This window comes from Panthera pardus, unplaced genomic scaffold (genome assembly GCF_024362965.1).
Source record: "Panthera pardus isolate Hobbes unplaced genomic scaffold, ASM2436296v1 HiC_scaffold_17, whole genome shotgun sequence".
In the NCBI taxonomy this organism is placed as follows: Eukaryota; Metazoa; Chordata; class Mammalia; order Carnivora; family Felidae; genus Panthera; species Panthera pardus.
Window position 1 is genome coordinate 36,688,154 of NW_026526732.1, and position 23,441 is coordinate 36,711,594.

Sequence of the window (23,441 nt, forward strand, 5' to 3'; positions counted from 1 at the left end):
ATTCATCAATCAATGGACACTTGGGCTCCTTCTGTAGTTTGGCTCCCTGTTTATACTTCTAGAGGCTCACCAACATTCACTACAGTTTCCGGCATATTCCTGTCATTAACCTTGAACTTCCTGGATAACACTTACATGCCCATCTCACAAGAAGAACCCCATGTTTATAGAGATGAGACGTTATACCTTAATTTTTCTTAGTGTGGCCATCATTTTTCTTACTACCTGATGCCAAAGTTTTGCCCTCTTTATGTCGATATTTTGGCAGTAGGGTAAGAGAGTCTGTATGACCTTTCGAGATCATTTCCTATCAGTGTTCAAATTTGTATACATTTCTGTGGTATATCCAGTATCAGCTGGTAGTATCCAACCCCAGTAAAGCTGAAAGCTTGTTGTTTCATGCCTACTTATTTCCACACTGTGTTCCAATATGATGTTCATCTATCTATTTTTAGGCATATTCTTCATATAGTGGGAATAACTTTGTCTCTGCTTTACAGGGAATGGAGATGGTCTTTTTACGGATGACTGGCCATGTAAATGTCTGTTACAGCCATAGGCCACTTCAAGCTTTATGCCTGTGGTACACTATCTAGAGTTTCATTTAGAAAATTGTATTTATTACTACAATGAATGCCTTAACCACCAAGTACGACATTGCTAATAAAATTTTTTCATACTTACATGTTTCCTTTGTGGGAAAGCTTCTTCTTGGTAATTTGCACTATTCTTAAGCAAAGAAAAAATATTCACACCTGTTTATGAGGAGTAAAAACACATCTTCACTGGCAATCCCAATCTGACAAGGCTCTATATACACTGTCATACAATACCAATCAAACTTTGCAGATGTAATTTTTTAATTCTACACCTGTCTCAGATTGTTTCATGAGCACCACCCTCAGGTTCAGCAATATAAAGATGGTAAACTTAATGGTAAAATAGGAAACTTAATGAGTAAGAGATTCATATTGTAGAATTACCCATCTATGCCTTGTCTGGTTAATCTCACATATGCTTGTACATTTGATATTAAATATGTCAAATGATATGCTGGTTACTCATTCTTTCTACTATATTCACAATAATTTATTGTCACTTGACAGTAAAGCTAAGTTATATATAATTCAATATTCACCAAGGATCTACTAAGTGTCAAAAACTGCGTTACTAGTTGTGTTTAATGTGAGGGTAGGTATAAATATAGTTAAGAGTTATCACTTCTCTAGGAACTCATGATAAATTCTAAAACATACATAATATCAGTGGGTAGAAGATAATATCCCAATAGCAGGCTGTGATAATAATCGCATAAGGGCTGTGATAATAATCACATAGGGGCTATAATGGAGATACATGCAAACTGCTTTAGAGCACAGAGGAGAGAATAATTCTCACCTAGGTGTAAGAATCAAGAAAGACTTTGAAGAAGATGATGAATAGGAGCTGAATCTTTAGGTTTTGTTGAATTTTGAAAGGCTGATGAGGTAAAGGGGTGAGTGAGTGACCTGGTAGGGCAGGGGAAGGAATTAGGGAATGGAGAGAATGGGTACCTCTTGAGTAAAGGGGAAATAGCCTCTAAATAATGTAAGTTTCCTTCTCCTGATTGCCACATGCTTTTAACTTTGTATACAAAATGGAAGAAAATCTATTGAACCAATTGTTTTGGCTGTTCCAATGTGATCATAGCATTGCTTATATGGATTGTCAAGTAAGGGATGAGCTCATAAAAGGATATTAATGTGTCGTTTTTATTGAGCAAAGTAGCATTACAGAGAAGGTGATTTCAAAGGCACATGGCTCTTTCATTACAGCCTTCAGGGGCAATGTTTGATCACTGAAAACAGGCTGCTTTGTTCCAGCTTCCTCTGATGTTTGGCATTATCCTGAATACATATGCTCTGACTTGGAAAGAATCAGTCTATAAAGATTTAATAGATTCGAGATTTGCATATTCAAAATATATGTCATGGTTAAAATGAAATGAAAACTATTTTAATATCTACATCTGTATTATACATAAACACATAGTTCAGGCATATCTCAGCAAATTTTTAAAAGGCAATTACATATGTTATATGTGCTCATTCTGAGATTATGAAAGTTGGCTATTTTAAAAATTAACCATTTTACATTTTCACTGAGGAAAAATATATTTTAGGAGACATTATGTTGATGATAATAGAGTACGGGAACCCTTCAAGTTTCAGGGATTTGTGATTTGCCATACGTTCTTGCTACCTTTCATGGACATAACTTTTTAGTGTTTTGTGTCAGCAACCACTTTCTTTATTAAAAATGAATTAACGGCATTCTTGATTAGAGAAAATTGAAAGTCACAAATATTTAAAGGTAAATATAAAAGATTAGTATTTGCATGAGGCTCTTTTCCTTGTATGACTGAAAGAAGTGACTTTTTTTTTTTTTTTTTTTCAAAAGGAGAGCTTCTTGGAAAGAGACCTGAAGAGTCAAAACCTTTTTGTGTGGTGACTAATACTCTTAGAATTTTCTCCTCGTAGAATTCTCTGGCTTCTAGTCCTGTGAATTGATATATAATCTCGCATAAATTCATCTTTTAATTTTGAATTCCAGTGGAACCTTTGAGAAGGCAGTCTGATACACATTACATCTATAATTAGACACTCATCGCATCAATATTAAGCCTAACGGACTTCAGCTCATGTTCTATTTCATATGACAAAGAAAAATCTTACCATGTCACTTCCTGACTAAAAATCTTTCTTTTTCCCTGTCCCCATTTACAATGTCCTCCAGCTCAGTGTCACTGAATGCTTTTGTATGGCATGTCCTTCCCTTTCTGGTTAATTTGGAACAGTCTCAGAACAGAACTTTTTTTAGTTATACATTTGTGGCCTAGATCACAGCGTCCCAAACATTAATGTATTTATGTGTCATCTGGAGATCTTGTTAAAGATGCAGATTCTGATTCAGCAGTTCTGGGGTCAGGCCAAGAATCTAACAAGCTCCCAGGTGATACAGTAGACCACACTTTGGATAGCAAGCCCCTAGATACATATGACCTCTCATCAAATTGATATCAGATCCTGGACCCAGATAACTGAAAATTAAGATTCTCTGACTTTGAGGTTGCATTAGACTTTGACTTCTTTGTTTATTGGTAATGTCATAAAGATGCTGCATGATCTGGACTTCCTTTTCTTTTCTAGTCTTCTTTCTTACCCTTCCTTACTTTAGATTTGAGACATTAACAAACTACTTACAATTTCCAGAATGTATCAAACTCTTTCACATCTCAGTGCCTTTTCAAATACTGTCTCTCCAACATCTTCTGTTGTTTCCTTTAAAGCTCAGCTTAGCTGTTGTCTCCTCCAGGAATCCTTCCCTAATCGCTTTACCTTGTAATTGCTTAATTAAATGCTTCCAATATTCTCCCACAATGTGCTGTATTTTCTATGTTATAACTTTCTGATAATATGTTGTAGTGTGTGCTTACTTGTCTGTTTGCTTCAAGGCAGTGCTTTTTGGGAGGAAGAGGTTATGCATTTTATCTCTGGTACCTACCACTAATCACAATGCCTGACACATAGTAGGTTTTCATTAAAGTTTACTGAGTGAATGAGGAAGAGTGGTGGATGTGTTGTAGTTATGCAATAATATAATGCAACATTTTCTTTCATGAGGTTTGAATGGAGCGTAATACAAACTAAAGTCATAAAAAGGTAAGTACAGAATGAGATAATACTGAAGATATAAAATGTTAGTATATGATTAAGTGCCAAATGAGGATCATAAAAAATAGCTGTTCTGAGTTCATTGGAGGAAAATATCACTATATATTTGGTATTATTTTTTTAAAATATTCCAATTGTTCCGCGAAAGATTTGAGACAGCTAACAAACTATGTTTGGGAGTGAATGAACGTTGTGAACACATACATAGTAAGGGAATAGTATGAGAAAAAAGGGGAGTTATGAAAGTACATACTCAGGACTTGAGGAGCAGATATACTAGCATATTTGCAAAAATGGTCCTCATTAAATACTGAACAGTAAGGATGGTGTGCTGGACTCGCATTTCCACTTTCTACCTTGGAGGCTGACTTCTGTGGCAGCATCAGCAGCTTCCTTGTCCTCTGGCTTCTGGCTGACTTTGGCCAAAGAAGGGTACCCTGGCAGAGGATCAGACGGAGGGAGAAGAGTGAGGTCAGGATATTTATTTTCTTGCGTTGCCCAGAACTGTCTGTGCCTCTGTGTAAATTGCCCCTTTGTTAAAATCTCCTTAAATTATTCTAATTCGCGTGTGCCCCCCTGCTCCCTGTTGACATTCTGTTACAGTGGCAGAGTTGTTTAATGCTAGATTGGAAGCCACTCTTCATAACTTTTAGGATAACCAATGATGCTACAAAAATGTTTTCGGTGCCTGCTATATATCAGTAAGATTCTATGAGGAGGGGATTCAATAAAGAAGAATTCAGAAAGCAAACCAACCAACCTGAAATCTTGTACTCATATTGTTCACATTTTAGTATGGTAAAGAGGATATAAATCATATTGGAGGTAGGGAAAATTTGATATGTTTAAATCCCCACAGTTCTGTAATTTTTTTACATCAGCCTTTCATTTACTGTTCAGGTGTAAAGTAATAATACCTCAGAGATGTAGTTTTCGAGTTGTTTCCCTTTTTACTTGGGGTAGATTATCCAGACATTTTTGCCTCTTCTCTTTCCTGTTGTTCATGTTCTGGTTATTTCACTGCTCGCTTTCCTTCCATCAGGAGATAAAAGGAAAATAAATGGATGGAAAGCTTAACTTTAGTATCTATGATAAAAGGTTTATTAGGAAAGAGACTGAAATTCTGAACTACAGTGAAGCTTTTCAGTTTATCTGGGCTGGTCTGCCCCCTATTGCCATTAAGATATCAAGAGATGTTTCCAGCTTGTCAAAAATCAAGAGATTAGATGGACAAAAAATCTTATATTCACAAGGATGAAGAGAAACAGGTTTAATAAGTAGATAGGATGCTCTTAATATAAGGCCCTGTTGTGCAGACCTTCTATCTTTGGATCTTGGATTGTAATACAACCTTGTTTGTAATACATACTTAGATCATTGTTGACTCACAGGAGCTTAATTCTGTGACCCAGCAAAAATAGATCATAAATCCCAGCGAGGGAAGACATGTTTGTAGTTTGACCTTGAAATGATGAGCTAAAGGTGCTGAGGAAACCATAAATCTAATTTACAATAATAACAAAAATAAGGTTGTTTATACTTTGCCCAGTGCATGAAGTGAAAATCTAATATTTTTCTTGGTACATGCTGTACATTTTGCCAAGCTTGATTAAATTCCTATTTAGTAAGTAGGTAGCTAGGAGAGGAACTGAATAAAAACACTTTAGATGAGGCTTTAGACTCTTGCTATGTTCTTCCTTATTTCTTTTTTTTTAAAGCTGTTTCAACTCTTCCTTTTTTCTAGGTTCCATTTATGAAATGTTTGGAAATGAATGCTGTTTATCAACAGGAGAAGTAATTAAAATTATTGGTCTCAAAATTAAGAAGATCATAGCTGAAATTTGTGAGCACATCGAGGGTTGTGAACGTCCACAACCATTTGAGCTGCCTATGAATTTTCCAGGTACAGTAAATTGCAATGATTTCATATTTGTAAAACTATTGTTAATAGATATATACATCTATACAGTTGAAAACAATACAAAGTGGTAGCTTTTTTTTTCCACTCTAGGGAAGTGGGTGAAAAAATTAGAATTTTTTTTTTCCATACAGTGTTATATGAGTTTCAGATGTACAATATAGTGACTCAGCAGTTCCATACATTACTCAGGGCTCATCTTGATAAGTGTGCTCTTAATCCCCTTCTGTTTAATCCAGTCTCCCACCCACCTCCTCTATGGTAATCATTGGTTTTTCTCTGTAGTAAGAGTCTTTTTTTTTTTTTTTTTAATTTGTGTCTTTTTTCTTTGTTTCATTTGTTTTGTTTTTGAAATTCCACGTATGAGTGAAGTCATGGTATTTGTCTTTCTTTGACTTATTTCACTTAGCATTATACTCTCTAGGTCCATCCATGTTGTTGCAAATGGTAAGATTCCATCCTTTATTAGGGCTGAAAATATTCAGCCGTAATATTATTCCATTATTCCAATATTCATAATAATGAATAATATTCTGTTATATATGTAACTTACTCTAGATATATTTTATATTCCCATAATATCTTGGTCACCAATAACATGTACCTTATTGGATAGTCACTGATGATTTTCTTAAATTTTTTTTTTTCATTATTTTAGAGAAAGAGAGAGGAAGGGGCGAGGGAGAGAGAGAGAGAATCTTAAGCAGGCTCCATGCTTAGCATGGAGCTCGACTTGGGGCTCAGTCCTACATCCCTGGTATCATGATCTGAGCTGAAATCAAGAGTTGGACACACAACTAGCTAAGCCACCCAGGTGCCCCTGTTGATGATTTTCTTATTTGCCTTATTCTCTAGACCAGGGGTTGGCAAAAGTTTTTTTTTTTTTTTTATAAGAAAACAGATAGTAAATATTTTAGACTTTGCCACCAGATGGTCTCCCTCACAACTATTGCACTCTGATCCTGTAACATGAAAGAAGCTATAGGTGGTACATAAACCAATGGACATGCTGTGGTTCAATAAGAAATAAATTTTAAAAACAGATGTCCAGCAGAGTTTGGCCTGTGAACTGTAGTTTGCTGAACTCTCCTCTAGACTAAAACTTCTGGACAGATAAAATATCACATATATGACTTTGTATATCTAGTACCAAGCACATTTCCAGTAGTTGTTTATTGAATGCATGAATGAATGAATAAATGATGAGCTGAGGAGAGAAATCTAGTAAACATTTACAATATGATGTGATTCATGGTGTGATTGAAATATGCCTGGATTCCATGAGAGTCTTGATAAGGAACATCTAGCTCCTGTTGGCCATGTTTCAACATGGATTTTGAAGTCATTATATCTGAATTCTAGTTCTGCTACTTGTTAGCTGTATAACCTTGCCAAGTTATTTACTCTCCTCTCATGAAAAATGGGAATAATAATTCTATCTCCTAGTGTTTGAGGGAAGATTAAATTTTGAAATATATTTGAAGTGCTTAGAATGATACTTGTCATATAGCAAGGGCTATAAAAATGTGTCAGCTTTTATTACCATTATTATTACTATCATCAGTGGAGTGAAGTTTTTCAGAGCATTTGAAAGAATATTATACTTGGGCTCTGATTTGAAAACTGAAAATAATCAGTCATATGAGGAGAAGATTCTTCCACGTTCTCCAGTATCTTCTTCCTTTCAACTGAAATCTTACCCATCGTTCAGTTCTATTTACTCCTTCCTACCCCCATCCTTTATAACAATGGTCCTCTAACTTGGCTGCACATTGCAATCACCTAGGGAGATTTAAAATATTCTGATGCTTAGGCCACTTCCCTGATAGTCTGTAGTGAAGTCTGGTTACCAGAGTTTCCTAAAGCTACCAGGGTGATAATAATGAGCAGTTAAGGTTGCCAACCATTGCTTTATAAGAAGTTTTTCCTAAGTATTCTAATTGGATGTAATAATTTCCTTTTTGAATCACTTTACTCTTTTATGCCTTAATCATTGCATTTATCACATTTTGAATGTAATTGAAATTATTTGTGTGCTTGTCTTATGAGAACCAACTGCTTCGTAGATTACAACATTGCTGACAACAGAATCTGAATCTCTTTATTGGTATAATCCCCACAGTGTTTAGGAGAAGATGTATATAATAAATATTTAGTAAGTTATAATGACTTTCTAGTAGAAAGATTGTTTCTTATTAGAGTAGTGAAAACACCTAATTTTTGGGAATATATATATTTTATATATTATTATTTATTATATTTAAATGTAATATTTATGATAGGTAATTAGTTTACATGATTATAGAGATTGGCAAATCCAATATCTACAGAGCTGATTTCCCACAAAATCACTTACCTTTTGATTAAGAGTTTAATTTGGGGAGTTGCTATTTAGAATATCTTTTTGAGTTTTCAATTTATATGATAGGCTTGCATCAACTGAGCAACAATTAAAAATATTTACCTACAGGGGCGCAGGGGTAGCTCAGTCAGTTAAGCATCAGACTTCAGCTCAGGTCATGATCTCATGGTTCATGGGTTCAAGCCCCACGTTGTGCCCATGTACTAACAGCTCGGAGCCTACAACCTGCTTCAAATTCTGTTTCTCCCTCTCTTTTGCCCCTCCCCCACTCACTCTCTGTCTGTCTGTCTCTCTCAAAAATAAATGTTAAAATTCTTTTTTAAGTTTCTAAAAAATATTTATTTAAAAAACTAGCTTTAATGTAACAATCAGGGCTAAAATGGAAAGGTAAAGTGATTGGTGATGATATACTTTCTTTTAAAGAGGACTCCTAGCTGATGATACTCCTACACAGATATAGGAGTATTTTTGGTACATCAGCTCTAGGGAGAAAGAGAAATTAAGGCCACTAATATTTTTTAAATTAATTTCAATAGAAACATCTCTTTGTTTGTACTCTATTTAAAACTCAATTTAAACTCTCAGAAATTAAACTCAGAAAATATTTTAATATATATTTTAAACATCCTTTCTTATTTGGCAATTTCCTAAATTTCCTTTTGTTATTGTTTTCTAATTGCATTCTATTGTGGTCAGAAGACATACTTTCTGTGGTTTCAATCCTCTTAAATTTTTTGAGGCTTGTTTTATGGCTTAACACATGGCCTACCCTGGAGAAGGTTACATGTGCACTTGAGAAGAAGGAGTATTTTGCTGTTCAGTGGAGTGCTCTACAGATGACTGTTGGTTTGTAGTGCTGTTCAAGTCTTCTATTTCCTTAAGAATCTTCTGCCTAGATGTTTCTATTATTGAAAGTTCCAACTACTCTTGAAGTTTTCAACTATTACTGTCAACTTTTGCTTCATGTATTCTTGGGCTATGATGTTAGGTGTATATGTGCTTATAATTGTTATTCTTCTTGATGAAATGACACTTTTATTATTATATAGTATTCTTCTTTGTCTCTAGTAAAATTTTTGTTCCAAAGTTTGTTTTTATCTGATTTTAATGTGGTTACTACAGTTCTCTTTTGGTTACTATTTACATGATCTATATTATATTCTTTAACTTTCAGACCATTTGTGTCTCTGAATTTAAAGTATGTTTCTTATGGGCAGCAAACAGTTAGATGATGTTTTTAATCTGTTCTGCCAATCTCTGCCTTTTAATTGGAATGTTAAATCCATTTATACTTAATGTAATTACTGATAAAGTAGGACTTACGTCTACCATTTTGCTATTTGTTTTCCATATGTCTGAGGCTTTTTGTGTTTTTTGTTAAATAGATGTTTTCTAATGTACCTTTTTTTAAAGATTTTAGTTTTTTAAGTCACCTCTACACTTAATGTGGGGCTTGAACCCACAACCCTGAGATCAAGAATCACACTCTCTAGGAACTAAGCCAAACAGGCACCCCTCTAGTGCACCATTTTATATCCCCCACCCCTTTTTTTTAAATTAAAACTCTATTTTATACAGGAGTTTTAGGTTCATAGCAAAACTGAGCAGAAGGTACAGAGATTTTTCATATGATAGCTGCCTCCAAATAGGCATGGCTTCCCCAATATCAAAATACCATAAAATATTTTTGTGGTTTATAGCTCATTTCTTTTTAATGCTGAATATTTCATTGTCTAGATGTGCCACAATTTATTTAGCTATTTACCTACTGAAGAACAACTTGGTTGTTTTTAGTTTTGGCAATTATAAATAAGGCTGCTATAACATTCATGCGGAGGTGATTGCATGGATAAGTTTTCAGCTTGTTTGGTTAAGTACCTAGAAACATAATTGCTGGACCATATGGTAAGAATATATTTAGTTTAAAAAAAACCCTGCTAACTGTCTTCTGAAATGGCTATACCATCTTGCATTTCCACCAGCAGTGAACAGGAGTTTCTGGTGTTGCACATCCTCATCAGTATTTTGTGTGGTCAATGTTTTGAATTTTGGCTATTCTGGTGTGTGTGTGTGTGTGTGTGTGTGTGTGTATACCTTTGATATCTCATCATTGTTTTAATTCTCAATTCCTTAATGACATATGATGTGGAGCATCTTTTCACATGCTTATTTGCCATCTGTATATATTCTTGTGTGAAATGTCTGTTCAGAGTTTTGCCCACTTTTTAAATCAGGTTTTTTGTTTCCTTATTGTTGAGTTTTAAGAGTTTTTGGATACAAGTCCTTTTTCAGATATTTTCTTCCATTTTGTGGCTTGTCTTCTCATTCTTTTGGCAGCATCAATTACAGAGAAGAACTGTTTTTTTTTTAAAAAACAGGAGCCTGGCTTGCTAGTTATTTCTTTGCTACATTGTCTTTGGTGTCATAACTAAAAAGTCATCATCAAATTCAAGGTCACCTAGATTTTCTCAAAGTTTTGTTTTTTTAAAAAAATTTTCAAAGTTCATTTATTTTGAGAGAGAGAGAGAGGTACAGAGAGAGAGAGAGCAGGGGAAGGGCAGAGAGACAGTGAGAGGGAGAGAATCCCAAGCAGGTTCCACACTGTCAGTACAGAGCCTGATGCTGGGCTCATACCCATGAACCATGAGATCATGACCTGAGCTGATATCAAGAGTCAAATGCTTAACCAATTGATCCACCCAGGTGCCCTGATTTCCTCAAAGTTTTATAGATTTGCATTTTATGTTTAGGTTTATGATCCATGTTGAGTTTTTTTGTGTGTGAACAGTGTAAGATCTGTGTCCAGATTTTTTTTTTATTTGGATGTCCAGTTGTTCCAGCACCATTTAATGAAACACATTTCTTTACTGCATTGTACTGCTTTTACTCCTTTGTCAAGCATTGTTTGAGTGTATTTATTTTATTTTACTTATTTAATTTAATTTTATATTTATTGTTTAATGTTTATTTATTTTTGACAGAGAGAGAGAGAGAGAGAGAGAGAGAGAGAATGAGCAGGGGAGGGGCAGGGAGAAATAGGGAGACAGAGAATATCAAGCAGGCTCTGTGTTGACAGCACAGACACAGGGCTCAAACTCACAAACTGTGAGATCATGACCTGAACTGGAGTCAATAGACAGATGCTTAACCAACTGAGCCACCCTGAGGCCCCTAACTGTTTTTATTTTAAAATCCACTTGTTCATTACTAGTATATAAGAAAGTGATTGGTTTTTGCATATTAACTTGTTATCCTACAATCTTGCTACACTCAGTTATTAATTTGGTCTATTCTTTCAGATTTTATATATAGACAATCACATTATCTGTGAACATAGTTTTTTTTTGTTCTTCCCAATCAATAGACCTTTTATTTCCTTCCCTTGTCTTATTGCATTAGCTAGGACTTCTGGTACAATGTTGAAAAGGAATGGAGAGAAGGGACATCCTAGCCTTGTTCCTGATCTTAGTGGGAAAGCTAGTTTCTTAAGTATTATGTTATCAGTAGGTTTGGGCTTTTTTTAGATTTTCTTTATTGAGTTGAGGGAGTTTTGCTCCATTTCTAATTTACTTAGAGTTTTTGTTGTTGTTGTTGTTTTTTCTTTTTACATTGAATGGATGTTGGCTTTTGTCACTTTCTTTTGGCATCTATTGATATGATCATATGATATTCTTCTTAGCCTAATAATGTAATGGATTACATTAATTGTCTCTCAGCTGTTGAACCATCTTTGCATAAAAGGATAAATCCCACTTGATTGTGGTGTATAATTCTTTTTATAAATTGTTGGGTTTGATTTTCTAATATTTTGTTGAAGATTTTGCATCTATATTTATGAGCAAAATTGATATGTAGTTTTTTTCTTATATCTTCTCCCGGTTTTGATACTAGAGTAGTGCTGGTTTCTAAGAATGAAGTAGGGAGTATTCCCTTTACTTCTGTCTTCTAAAGATGTTGTAAAGAATTGTTATGACTTCTTTCTTTAAATGTTTGGTAGAATTCACCATTGAACCTGTTTAGTCCTGGTGCTTTCTGTTTGGGGAGGTTATTAATTATTGATTCACTTTCACTAATAGACATAGGCCATTTAAATTGTCTGTTTCTTCTTGTGTGAATTTTGGTAGATTGTGTCTTTCAAGGAATTGGTCCATTTCATGTAGGTTATCAAATTTGGGGCATAGAGTTGTTGATCATAATATTATTTTATTATCCTTTTAATGTCCATGATGTCTTCTCTTTTATTTCTGACTTTAGTAATTTGTATCTTTTCTTTCTTTCTTTTTTTAACCTGGCTAGAGACTTATCTATTTTATTGACATTTCCAAAGAAAAAGCTTGTATTTTTGTTGATTTTTTCCTATTGATTTCTTCTTTTCCATCTTAATTGATTTTTCCTTTAACTTTTATTATTTCTTTTCTCCTGCTTAATTGAGTTTAATTTGTTTTTCTTTCTTCCAGTTTTCTAAGGTGGAAGCTTAGAGACTGATTTTTAGATCTTTCCTCTTTTCTAGTATATTCATTTAATTCAGTCTCCTTCTAAGCAGTACTTTCACTTCATGTCACAGTTGATAAGTTGTTATTTTCATTTTTATTTAGTTAAAAATATTTTAAAATTTCTCTTGAGAATTGTTTTCTTTGACCCCAAGTGTTATTTAAAAAAAAAATTTTTTTTTTAACGTTTATTTATTTTTGAGACAGAGAGAGACAGAGCATGAACAGGGGAGGGGCAGAGAGCGAGGGAGACACAGAATCTGAAACGGCTCCAGGCTCTGAGCTGTCAGCACAGAGCCCGACGTGGGGCTCGAACTCACGGACCCTGAGATCATGACCTGAGCCGAAGTTGGATGCTTAACCGACTGAGCCACCCAGGCGCCCCCCGCCAAGTGTTATTTATTACAGGGGTGGGCGTAGTTATCTTTCTGTTATTGATTCTATTTTAAACCACTCTGGTTTCAGAGCATCTATTGTATGATTCTATTTTTAGAAATTTGTCAAGATGTTTTATTGCCCAGAATGTGGTCTATGTTTGTGAATGTTTCATGTGAGATGGAAAGGAATGTGTAATTTGCTGTTGGATAAGTGTCTATAGATGTCAGTTATATCCACTGATTGATGGTGCTGTTGAGCTCAACTATGTCCTTACTTTTTTCTACCTGTTGGATTTATCCATTTCTAATATAAGGGTGTTAAAGTTGCCAACTATGAATTAGATTAATCTATTTTTGCATGTAGTTCTCCTAGTTTTTGCTTCACATATTTTGACACTTTTTTGCACAGGCATATACACATTAAGGATTGTTATGGCTTCTTGGAGTAGTGACTTTTTATCATTATATAATGCCCCTCTTTATTCCTGATAACTTTTCTTGCTCTGAAGTCTGCTCTGTCTGAAATTAATATAGGTACTCCAGCTTTCTTTGGATTAGTGTTACCATGGTATATCTTTGTCTCTTTACTTTAATCTATATGTGTCTTTATATTTAAAATGGATTTCTTTTTTTTTTAATTTTTTTTTAATGTTTATTCATTTTTTGAGAGAGAGAGAGACAGAGCACGAGTTGGGGAAGAGCAGAGAGAGGGAGACACAGAATCTGAAGCAGGCTCCAGGCTCTGAGTTGTCAGCACAGAGTGCAATGCGGGGCTTGAACTCATGAACCATGAGATCATGACCTGGCCAAAATCAGACGCTCAACCGACTGAGCCACCCAGGTGCCCCTAAAATGGATTTCATATAGAAAATATATAGTTGGGTCTTGTCATTTGATTGACTCTGATAATCTCTGTCTCTTAGTTGATGTATTTAGACCATTGACATTAAAAATGATTATTGCTATCCAGGTGACCCTTGAACAATGTAGAGGTTAGGAGCAAAATTCCCCCACACAGCTGAAAATCTGCATATAACTTTTGGCTCCCCCAGAACTTAACTACTAATAGCCTACAGTTGGCTGGAACCCTTACCAAGAACATAGTTTATTAACACATATTTTGTAGGTTATATGTATTATATACTGTATTATTACAATAAAGTAAGCTAGACAAAATAAATTGCTATTAAGAAAATCACAAGGAAAATAATGTATATTTTATTACTGTACTTAAAAAAAAATCTGTGTATAAATGGAACTGCACATTTCAAACCCATGTTGTTCAAGGGTCAACTATAGTTGCATTAATGTCTGCAGTATTTGTTACTGTTTTCTTTTTATTGCCTTTGTTCTTTTTTCCTATTTTTGTCTTCCATACATTCTCTTTTTGTGGTTTAATTGAGCATTTTGTATGATTCCATTTTCTCTCCTTTCTTAGCATATCCATTATACTTATTATACTTAAAACTTTTATTAGTGTTTGCTGTATGATTTGAAATATAAATTTACAACTAATCCAAGTCTACTTTCAAATAACACCATATTCCTTCACATGTATTATAAATACTTTGTCATAACAAAATATTCCTAATTCATTCCTCTTGTCCCTTGTATCATTGCTGTGATTCATTTCACTTATACATAAGCATACATAAGCATATACTTATACCTAAGCATACATAATTAAATACATTGCTGATATTATTATTATAAGCTTTTTATCTGTTAGATCAATTAATAATGAGAAAATAAAAGTTTTTATTTTACCCTCACTTATTCCTTCTCTGATATTCTTCTTTTCTTTATGTAGATCCAAGTTTCTGACCTGTATAATTTTTCTTTTCTCTGAAGAACTTCTTTTTACATTTCTTGCAAAGCAGGTCTACTGGCAACAAATTCCCAGTTGTCATTTGTCTGAGAAAGTCCTTAATTCTCCTTCACATTTGAAGGATAATTTGTCAGGGTACAGAATTCTAGGTTGATTTTTTCTTTCTTAGCACTTTAAATATTTCACTCTACTCTTGTGCTTGCATGATGTCTGAGTATTTGGATGTAATTCTTTGTTCATCTGTATGTAAGGAGTTTTATTCCTGTGGTTTCTTTCATGATGTTTTCTTTATCTTTGATTTTCTGCAATTTAAATATAATATTCCTATGTAGTTGGGGTTGTTTGTTTCCTTGTTTTCATTTATCCAGTTTCGTTTTTCCCCAGCTTCCTGGATCTGTGGTTTGTTGTGTGACATTAATTTGGTGAAATTCTCAGGCATTGCTTCAAATATTTCTTCTGTTCTTATTTCTCTTTCTTTTCCTTCTGGTATTCCTGTTATATAGATGGTACACCTTTTGTTGTTCCACAGTACTTAGATATTCTGTTATGTGTTTTTGTTTTTGCTTTGCTTTTATGTTTTGGAAGTTTGTATTAATATATTCTCAAGCTGAGAGATTCTTTCTTCAGCTATGTCCAGTCTACTAATGAGCCCATCAAAGACATTCTTTATTTCTGTTATAGTGATTTTGAACTTTAGCACTTAATTTTGGTTCTTTCTTAGGCTTCTCTATTTCTACTTACATTGCCCACCTTTTCTACATTATCTATTTAGGCCCTAGCATATTAATCATAATTGTTTTAAATTCCTGGTCTGATTATCCCAACATCCCTGCCATATCTGAGTCTGATTCTGCAGCTTGCTGTGTCTCTTCAATTGTCTTTTTTGCCTTTTAGTATGCTTTATAATTTTTTCTTGATAGCCAGACATGATGTACTGCATAGAAAGAAACCATAGTTAATAGGACTTTAGTAATGTAACAGTAAGGTGTGGTAGGAGGGGAAGCATTCTATGGTCCTATGATTAGGTCTCAGTATTTTTATAGACCTGTGCCTCTGAACTATGAGCTGCACAAGTGCTTCTCAATCTTGTTCCCCACTCTTTATGTGGGAAAGGGTGGCTACAGTAGAGTTGGGTATTGCCCTTCTCACATGTGGAAGCCTAGAACAGGCTAGATCTGGGTATTTCCATTTCCTCAAATAGAAAGACTGGAGTGGGTTTTAGTTGCATATTTTCTCTAAATGGAAGGCTAGAGGGGGTGTTAGTTGTATATTTTCCTTCCCCCCAGGTCAGTTAGTCCTAATAAAACACCAATCGTGTCTCTTAAGGGCAAGCCTTATTAAGAAGAACAGAATATTCTGACTATTTTGAATTTTTTTTTCCTCTCCCCCTGCCAGAAGCATTAGGAGATTTTTCTCTGATATTTACTGTGAAAGCCTGGTCAAATTCCTAGAGGTAGAACTTACAAAATTATGAGAGCTTCCCCATGATTGGGACTCTGGAGCTTTTTCTCTCAGACTTGTCCATTCAGAGCGTCTAGCAATTATACTTCATATTTTTCTAGTCTGGTATTGGTTCATATCGAGGTTTCTTCTCTGGTAAGTTGTGGTTCTCTGTGCTTGCCTATCTGTCTCTTCAATTCTGGAGGCATTGGTTTATCCTCTGACCTCACTTCTCTAATGAATCCAAGAATAGTTGCTGATTTTTCAGTTTGTTTGGTTTTTTACTTTTTGCTGGGCAGAGTGGCAGCTTGAAAACTTTTTATATCCAAGGCCAGAAACCAGAAGCCCAATGTTTTTTTCCTATATATATATTTTTGTTGTTGTTGTTGTTTTGGTTTTTTTTTTTTTAGTTATTTTTTTTAGTGGTTGCTTAGGGATTACATTTAATGTCTTAATTTATAACAATCTAGTTTGGATTAACTAATTTAATTTTAATAATATGTAAAATTGGACTCCTTTGTAGTTCTATTCCCTACCCTATCTTTCTAATTGCTATTATCATGAAAATTATGTGTTTATACATTATGTGCCCACCAACATAGATTTATGATTATTCTTTATGCAATTGCCTTTTAAATTAGATAGGAAAAATATTTGAAAATAAATACACTTAAACTTTATTTTATTTTTACACTGATAGCTACTTTTACTAGTACTTTTTATTTCTTGACCCAGAATAAAGTTACTGTCTTATATCCTCCAGCCTGAAGGATTCCCTTTAAGATTTCTTGTGTGGCAGTTTTGATAGTAATAAATTCTCTCAGTTTTTGTTATCTGGAGATGTCCTAATTTCCTATTTATTTATTTCTTTATTTAAGTGTAGTTAGCACACAATGTGACATCACTTCCTGGTGCACAGTGTAGTGTGACTCCACAATTTCATACATTATGCTATGCTCACCGCAAGTGTAGGTACCATTTGTTGTCATACAACACTATTACAATATCACTGATTATGTTCCTTATGCTGTGCCTTTTATTCCTGTGACATATTTATTCCATATCTGGAAACCTGTATCTCCCACTCCGCTTCACCCATTTTACCCATCTCCTCACACGCGTCCGCGCTGGCAACCATCAGTTTGTTCTCTGTATTTATGGGCCTGATTCTGCTTTTTGTTTGTTTGTTTTTTAGATTCCACGTATGAGTTACCTCATATAGTATCTGTCTTTCTCAATCTGATTTATTTCACTTGGCATAATATCCTCTAGGTCCATACATGTTGTGCAAATGGCACAATTTCATTCTCTTTATGGCTGCATAATATTCATACACATACACACACACACACACACACACACACACAGATATCTGCTTTGTCCATTCATCTGTTGATGAACTCTTAGGTTGCTTCCATATCTTGGCTATTGTCAATAATACTGCAATAAACATAGGCTGCACATATCTTTTCAAATTAGTGTTTTTAATTTTCTTTGGGTAAATACTAGTGGAATTGTTGGCTCATATGGTATTTCTATTTGCAATTTTTTGAGTAACTTTCATTTTTAAAGGATAAATTTTCTGTATACAGAATTGGTTCACAATTCTTTTTTTTTCAATACTTTAAATATGTCATCCCAATGATTTCTGGCCTTCATGGTTTCAGAGTAGAAATTAACTTTTAATCTTATTGAAAAAATCCATATACTTGATGAGTCTTTTCTGTTCTGCTGTTTCCAAAATTCTCTATTTGTCTTTGGTTTTCAATAGCTTGATCAGAATGACATGAAGCTTCAAGTTTATCCTATTTGGAATGTGTTGAGTTTTTGAATGTGTAGATTAATGTTTTTCATCAAATTTTTGAGGTTTTGGTCATTATTTCTTTAAATAGTCTTTTGATGTCTTTCTCTTCTTCTTCTGGAACACACATTATTCACATATTTATATGCTTGATGCTGTCCCTATGTCTTTGAGACTCTGTTAATTTCTTTTTGTACTTTTTTATTTTTGTTTCTCAGAATGAATAATCTCAACTGACCATCTTAAAATTTTATTTATATTCCCTATTTGGTAAGACTTCATTTTAATACTTCCTTTTTAGTTCTTTAGACATAGTTTTCTTTATTTTTTGAAGACATTTAAAATAGCTTATTTAGAGTCTTTCTCTAGGAAACCTAATGTCTGGGCTTCCTCAAGAATAGTTATTATTGATTGCTTTTTTCCCCTAGTGGATGGGTCACACTTTCTTGTTCCTTTGCCTGTTTCATAGTTTGTTTTGAAAGTTGGATATTTTAAACAATATAATTTGGCAACTCTAGAAATTGAATTTTCTCCCCTCCTTAGGGTGTTTTGTTATTGCTGGTTGTTGAATGATTTTTTTGAACTATATATGTGAAGTCTGTGTTCTTTGTCATGTGGAGCCACTGAGTCTCTGCTCAGTTAGCTTGGTGGGCAACTAATGCCTGGACAGAGATTTCCTTAAACAACTGGAAACAGGAGTTCTCCCAGTCCTTTTTGAGGGGCTCAGTGTTCATTTGGGGGCATGCCTTCTACACTCAATCAGGCAGGTAAAAACTCTTGTTTGTTTGCTCATGTAGAGCCTCAAAGTCAGCTGGGTTTGAGAGCTGAGGACTTTCTCAGGTCTTTCTTAAACATCCATACAGTCCTACACATGTATGTGGTTTTCTAGATTACGAGGACTATATTAGAACTTTTCAACACTTTTTTGACATCTTATTTCTCAGCTTTTCCCTTTAAACTTTTTTGGTTAGCCTATTTTTTCCCCAACTGTTACACATCACCGCAGGCAGTCACAAAAATTAAATAATTATCTCTTATTGTTTTTGACACATGATCCCTAGGAAAAGTCTTTTCCCACTGAGTGAGCTCAAAATGAGATCAAATAAAGACAATGTTGCAAGTAGAATCTTCCAGGTAGTCACCAGACATGTCAAAAAATAACAATTCCCTGAGAATGAACTCTGAAAGATTTCCAGCTCCTTTCTGCCCTCTCTTGTGACTGCTGCACTGGGGGTTTTGCTATGATTGCAAGCTGTTAGTTTCACTATGAATTTGAAAGGGATGGGGAGGGTGGAATACTGCAAGTTAAATTGTCACAAAGTTTGCTGTTTTTAACCAAGATTCAGCCATTTTTTTCTTCAATACATGCTCCCCAGATTGCTGTAATCCTTTGGCTAATTTACAAAGTTCTTGAAAAAATTAATTCTGACCATTTGTTTTTTTACCCAGTTACTCCATTGCTTTTATAAAGGAGGAGATAATTTTCAGAGGTCCTTATTCTATCATACTTGCTGCCATCATCTACCCTACTATGATAAAGTATGTTAACACAGATCCTTAATTTCTCATTGTAATTTAAAAGTTTTGATGAGGATGATCATACCCTTGGCAAGGATGCCCATGAAGAGTATTTCTTTGTTAATAAAGATGCTCTACTCGGGGTGCCTGGGTGGCTCAGTCGGTTAATCGTCCGACTTCAGCTCAGGTCTTGATTTCACAGTTTGTGAGTTTGAGCCCGTGTCAGGCTCTGTGTGGGCAGCTGAGTCTGGAGCCTGCTTTGGATTCTGTGTCTCCCTCTCTCTCTGCCCCTCCCCCACTCACACTCTGTTTCTCTCTCTCTTTCTCTCTCTCTCTCTCTTTCTCTCTCTCTCTCTCTCTCTCTCTCTCTCTCTCTCCCCCCCTCTCTCAAAAACAAATAAACATTTAAAAAATTAAAAAAAATAAAGATGCTCTACTGAAAAAAGTTACCCACCCTTTGACCAGTAAATATGGCTTTGTAGATGCTCCAGTAAGTGGAAGGAAGCTCAAGCAACTGTCCAGAAAGGAAAGCTTTGTACGGATTTGGTGAGATGCTTCCAGGGGACAAACTGGAGTTGATTTTTGCTAAGTGTGAATGGGGAGCTAAACTTGCGATATATATTGCTGGTTGCATTCTATGTTCGTGTTACATTTCCATATGTCTATTTTGTCACTTCAAAAACTGTTCAGTATATTAAAAAAATAAAGAGCAATTATTTAAGTCCTTTATAGAAATAAACATACTGCTTTAGAAGTATAATTTTTCTTTTTTTAATGTTTGTTTATTCATTTTGAGAGAGAGAGAAAGAGAGCAAGTGGGGGAGGGACAGAGAGAGAAGGGGAGAGAGAATCCTAAGCTGACAACACAGCACCCAGTGTGGGGGTTGAACCCACAAATGTGAGATTATGACCTCAGCTGAAATCAAGAGTTGGACACTCAACGCACTGAGCCACCCAGGTGCCCTAATTTGTTCTTTTAGAAGACAGCCATCTTGACTGAGACACTTTTTCTGAGCTAGAAAACATGCCATTCTTGCCAAGCACAACAAAAATATATATCCTGATATTTGGTAGTGGATTACATTATCCCCATAGATTGATAAATCATATAATGTTTGGGTTATAGTGAAGTTTCAAATTTCAGATTACTTCCTGGAAAGATCTTTCTTTCTAATGTTATAAAGCATGAATACTAAATGCCTTCTCTTTAGACATAAGAAATTTCCTGGGAGGAAGTGTTACAAAGAAGAAATACATTTTTTTGGTAATCAGAGTCCTGCCACTCCCAACAGCAGGTTTACACAAGTGTCTCTAAACCATGTCCAAGAACGGTTGTGGTAGCATCTGTAAAACCACTGTTAAAGTTATATAGCCAGGTTGAAGTTTTCTGTTTGAATTTATAGGTCATACTCCATGAATTTTATCACTGTGTGGAATGATTTTGCTGGAAGGTGGAGGCATGTAAGAAAATGTGATAGTAAAGCTTAGAGATAGAACATTCTCTACTACCCTACACACACTTAAATTAGAATCCTGATGATGTGCTGAGCACTGTTCTAAATACTTTTATGTATGTATATATTATCCATGTGTATCCATATGTATTATCCATATGTATATGTATCCATATGTATGTGTGTGTATATGTATATCTGTATAACTAATTGAATTCACATTTACATATGAGAAAATAAGGAACTTGCCCAAGGCCAAATAGTTGTTAAGCGGTTCCATTGATTCTATGTTAGCACTCTCTGATATAACATAAAATATAATATAAGACTCTACATTCATGTTCCTTCAAGTTCATTTATAGGGCTGTTCCAGGAGGCTTCAGTTCTTTGATATATGCCCATTCTAGAAAGCTCCTTTTGAGTGAATGATCTGAGAATTAGAGAAATCGCAAGACAGAAATCATAGTCTTTCATTTCTGCTGTTTTCTTTTGATCACACAAATGCTGGTGCATGCTAGGGGGAGACTGCACAAGGGTGGAGGAGGCAGGAATCCCTGGGGCCTCTCTCGAAGGCTACCTGGCTCAGACGTTTAAATAAATAAAAAAAGCAAAGCAAAACAAAAGGAGAGAGAGAGAGTTGTGAAATTAATTTTAATAAAATATCTTATTGACAATATGTATCTAAATATTATGCTTTTAACATCTAATCAATATAAAAACTATTGAGATATTTCACATTCTTCTCATGCCAAGTCTTCAAATGCAGATATGTTTTCTAACTCCTGGTACCTCTCGATTCAGGCTACGCTAGTTTCAAGTAGCCATATTTCAAATGCTCCGAACAGTGCCTCTAACAGTAGTAGTGTATTGGAGAAGCACCAATACGGATGTAAACAGTATAATTCCAGAGTCTGTGCTTTGAAGCACTTCTTGCTTAATCATAGAAAAAAAGTGAAATGATTTTTTTGTCAGCCAACATCAAGGTTATGATGAAGATCCAAAGATGCCTTGGATATGTGGCATCCTTCCTAATTTTTCTGTCATATGCAGTAAGCATTGTGATATTAAAATGAACTAAATCGATCCCTGTCCTAAAATAACATGAAATAGGAATTTTTAGATGACTTAGAAAGTTCACTAACTATAAAATTTCCTTCATATGTTTAATGGATTTAAATCATATCTTAAAGATGAGCTTCAGGCAGTGCTTCTTACTTAAAAAGAATTTCTACAGGCAAATGGATAAACGGATTTTATCTGTCAGGTGGGCAGTCCATTCCTAAGCGCCATGCAGCTGCCAAGTTCAATTGCCACACTTTCGTAAATGCAGTCAGTAATGAAGCAGTGAGTCCAAATGAAAGCAGCAGTTTATTTCTCATGGCACAACAGACAGCATTATCTTCATGCTTTAGTGTCCCGTCAGCCCCATGTGTGTGTGTGTATGTGTGTGTGGGGGGTGATAATAGAGTAGGGTCGGGTGGGTGCTAAATGCACAGCAGAGGAACAGTAAGTTTAGGAAATCCCAGTCATGGAAGCTGCTTCTGGCAAACTGGCCAATCTTTGCCCTCTAGGAAAACATTGTTTTTATTATCCTGGAATGTAAGAAACTCTTTAGGGAGGAGGAAGACGACTTTGCTATCCTAGAATGTCTCTCGGGAGGGAGATATTCTCTCACTTTTCTGCTGGTCAGGAAATAAAACCTCCAGCTTCTGAAGCATGTAGACGTGCCATGGAGAATTATCTTCCAAAATCTCTCTCTTCTGAACAGTAAGATTCTTTTCAAAATCATTTTAATTATAAATGTGAAAAGTACAGAAAAGTACTAAGAACAATCAGTGGCAAAAGTTGGATTAATAATAGAATTATTTCTTCAAAAAATTCAGATTAAATGACTAAAATTTATGAAACTGTTTCTTTTATGCCTTATCAAAAATACTATGTTCACTTTTTCAAAATGAATTTTCCCTTTGTTTCATTTGGAACACTATGTGCTTAATTGTAGACAACATATAATATTACATTCAATGGCCATTCGTTATATGTTTTATGTACCATTGAAATGACTAGATCTTTCATGTTTAGCCATTTTATGATTGTAGGTATCTGTTTGACTAAAATATCAGTTTCTAAAAGGACCTAATAGGAAAATTGTTATGCAAAAAATATTTAAAATATATTTACTAGATTTATAGTTGAATAACCTTTTTATCTTTTTTTTTTTGAAGGATTTCTGTTAAAAGAAGCATGATATAGTGCAGAAATTGTTCCTATTTTCCCATCTGGATGTTATGATCACATAGGATTCAGAAAAGCCCTAAATAGGGCTTCTTGCCTTTTGGATAATTTGCTATTCAAGGGATCATGGGATATTCTTCCAAATTTTCTGGGTCAGCCTCTCTTAAGGCTCCTCTTCCCACTGTGCTCACTTAGGCAAAATAAATTGAGTTATGTCTACTATACAAAATATTTTCCTAAACAAAAAAGGAGTATTCTGCATATACTGTACAAGAAAATCTGAAGCAATCTAAATGCACAAGAAA

General features: G+C 34.7%; 1 protein-coding gene across 2 annotated transcripts in view; it reads left to right on the forward strand.

Annotated features, from left to right (window-relative positions):
- THEMIS (thymocyte selection associated) overlaps positions 1–23,441 on the forward strand; it is a 186,644-nt gene that overhangs the window by 37,132 nt on the left and 126,071 nt on the right. For both annotated transcript variants that reach the window (XM_053904512.1, XM_019418293.2), the window contains exon 2: positions 5,458–5,616. In XM_053904512.1, coding sequence (XP_053760487.1) covers positions 5,458–5,616 — 159 coding nt within the window. The remainder of the gene's footprint in view (positions 1–5,457; positions 5,617–23,441) is intronic.